The sequence below is a fragment of the Rhinoderma darwinii genome, chromosome 3 (assembly GCF_050947455.1).
Source record: "Rhinoderma darwinii isolate aRhiDar2 chromosome 3, aRhiDar2.hap1, whole genome shotgun sequence".
Classification (NCBI taxonomy): Eukaryota; Metazoa; Chordata; class Amphibia; order Anura; family Rhinodermatidae; genus Rhinoderma; species Rhinoderma darwinii.
This window is the reverse complement of record NC_134689.1, coordinates 428274517-428277221: the sequence shown is the minus strand read 5'-3', so window position 1 is coordinate 428277221 and position 2705 is coordinate 428274517. Positions and strand designations below refer to the sequence as shown.

Genomic DNA, 2705 nt, shown 5'->3' with positions numbered 1-2705 from the left:
GGTCTCAAGATGGATCCTGAGAAAGTGAAAGCTTTCCTGGAGTGGCCACTATATAAGTATGCCAGTGCCTGGAATTATAGTTTTTACACCATGTACGTCCAAGGGACATAGATAAACCAATGTAAAGATATATTTTGTGGCGATCAGCTGCTACAACTGTAAACAAAAACAGAAAAAAAGAAGCGGAGGCACAATTACATTGCCCGACTCAACATATTGTGAGGGTTTAGCATCAGGAGAGGTTGGTACAGCGGTTTCTTTGTAGCCAGAGACAGGGACACCGTGCATTAAAGTTCATAACAGGGCTTTGCCTGTGTTTTATTCTTGTCAAAGAAACAGCCTCTTGTACAACAAGGCAAAATACAAAATAAATCCTGCTCGGCTGAGCACTAACTAAACAAGATATTATCTAACTATACCAAGCGCCTTCCTACCAGGCACTGGACACAGAGTAACACAGGTCTTTACTCACATAGAATACAGGCTACTCCAGACTTAGTAGTCTCCGGTCTGAGTCAGGGGTGAGACTGACACACACACTGTGTCTGCACCTTTTTATATACAGGCTGCAGGTGCAGCTAATTGAGCAGCAGCCTTGTCCTACAAACAGAGATGGACTAGAAATTGGGGAACCCGCCCTGCTCTTCCCCAATCCAACTCCAGGCCCTTTTTCCGGCTTTTCCTTAAGCCGAGATTGGAAAGCTAGAGCTTTCTATTGCAAAAACTACTCATTCCCTGGAGCCTAGGATACATATGACAGGATTCTAGGGGAAATGTACCTTCCCTCAATGACTTTACATGTCACTGTCTCACAATATGTACTTATTTATTATTATACATTGATTTTTATGGTGATATAAGGTGGACAAGCTGAACATTTGGATGGCCCTAGTTGACCCAGTCCCTTACATAGTCAAGTACTTACAAGTCATTTTTCTTTCTTCCAAACGAGACAAGTTTAAGTCTATGGAAAGCTTCCTTAAAGTCTTTGTTCCTCAGAGTGTATATAATAGGATTAAGCAGTGGGGTCACCACAGTATACATCAGAGACAAGATCTTACTCAGTATCAGGGATTGTCCTCTTGGTGGAAACATATAAACAATGATTAATGTACCATAAAGCATAGAAACTACAATAAGGTGGGAGCTACAGGTGGAGAAGGCTTTATGTCTTCCGGTATTGGATGGGATCTTCAGGATGGTGATAACAATGTACAAATAGGAAAATACAATTATTATAAAAGGGCAAAATACATTAAAAACACCAATTATAAAAACCTCAATATAAAGTATGGATGTATCAGAGCAGGAGAGCTGCAGTATAGGCTCTAAGTCACAGTAGAAATGGTCAATAACATGTCGTCCACAGAAATGTAAACTAAACAGAGAAATCGCATACATCAACATTACTATAAAACCCACCAACCAAATCATATTTACAGAGAAAACACAAAATTTCTGATTCATGATGGAGTTATAACGGAGGGGGTTACAGATGGCCAGATATCGATCATAAGACATCACTGACAGTAGAAGACATTCCGTGGACTCCGAGGTGACAAAGACAGAAAACTGGATGATGCAGCCGGTGAGAGTCATAGTACTCCCTCCATACAGTGCAGTGTGAAGCAGGATGGGCACAATGTCCGTAATCACCAGGATGTCACACAATGATAGCTGTGTAATGAAGAAGTACATGGGAGACTGGAGGTTTCTACTCACTAAATATAAGGACATAATAAGAAGGTTTCCTATAATGGTCCCACAGTAAATAATAACCAGTAGTGAGAAGAACGGGATTGTAAAGCTTTGAAGATTTGAGAATCCCAGAAGATTAATTGAGGTGAGATTATTTGTAAGCATTACCTGGAGAAAACAAATAGTAGAACAATTAAGTTATCTATTGGGGAAAATAGTCATTATTTCTAGTGGAAACGTTCACTAAACTAATCGAAAGGAAATGTTCACTAAACTAATCGAAAGAAAATACTAAAAAAAAACACTAAAATAGTGAAATTAACTAATTTAATATTTAGCACATTTTTTTATTGTTATTATTATTATTTGAGATTCCCTTAAAAATTCCCTCATTTTCTCCTATCCTAAAATGGATGAAAAACTCAAAACTTTACCTGCTAAACTCATAAAGTATTTTATTAAGATTCTGATTTAAGTTGAAATGATCTTTTTAGGTTATTTGCATTTTTTTAAATCAGCTAAATGTAAAAATGAAGATAATAAAAGATGTAAAAATGAGTAACCTCTCTCTCACTGAGCAATAAAAAAAACATAAAATAAATTAGCTTTGTTATTTTTTTTTAGTATTTATTAATGCTCACCTCAGCGTTTTCTTGTAGGATCTCCATAATTGTGTCCATGTGAAATAATGAAGTTATTGTGTAAAGTCAATCTTATAATATTAGAATAAGGCAAAGAAAACATGAATATATTAATATAACAGTAGACGAGTCCAGACAGTATAACCTGCATTTTATAATAAATCCAAATCCGGTGATTTTGTAGCTGCTTTTATAGAGTGTCTTATAACTAATGAGTCCACAGAGACTGATAACCATCCCCTGAGCTCCTATGAAATATTATTCTACTGAGATATAATCCTAATGGATATTTTTCATAATATTAAAAACAATTTAACTATTCAAAATACAATATAAAAACATAAAAGAAAAAATGTCAAAATTAAA

The 2705-nt window shown here is 35.9% G+C and overlaps 1 protein-coding gene across 1 annotated transcript; it reads right to left on the bottom strand.

Annotated features, from left to right (window-relative positions):
- Positions 1–921: 921 nt before the first annotated feature.
- LOC142750734 (olfactory receptor 10C1-like) lies at positions 922–2366 on the bottom strand. Its single transcript, XM_075859717.1, has 2 exons — positions 2340–2366; positions 922–1866 (listed from the first exon to the last, which is right to left on the bottom strand). Exons 1-2 carry the CDS (start codon positions 2364–2366, stop codon positions 922–924), a joined length of 972 nt encoding a protein of 323 aa, XP_075715832.1.
- Positions 2367–2705: the final 339 nt, after the last annotated feature.

Coding starts and splice junctions, on each gene's coding strand:
- LOC142750734 (XM_075859717.1), bottom strand. CDS start 2,366: ATGGAGATCCTACAAGAAAACGCTGAG. Junction 1,867..2,339: donor TCCTACAAGAAAACGCTGAG/GTGAGCATTAAT, acceptor TGTTTTCTCCAG/GTAATGCTTACAAATAATCT.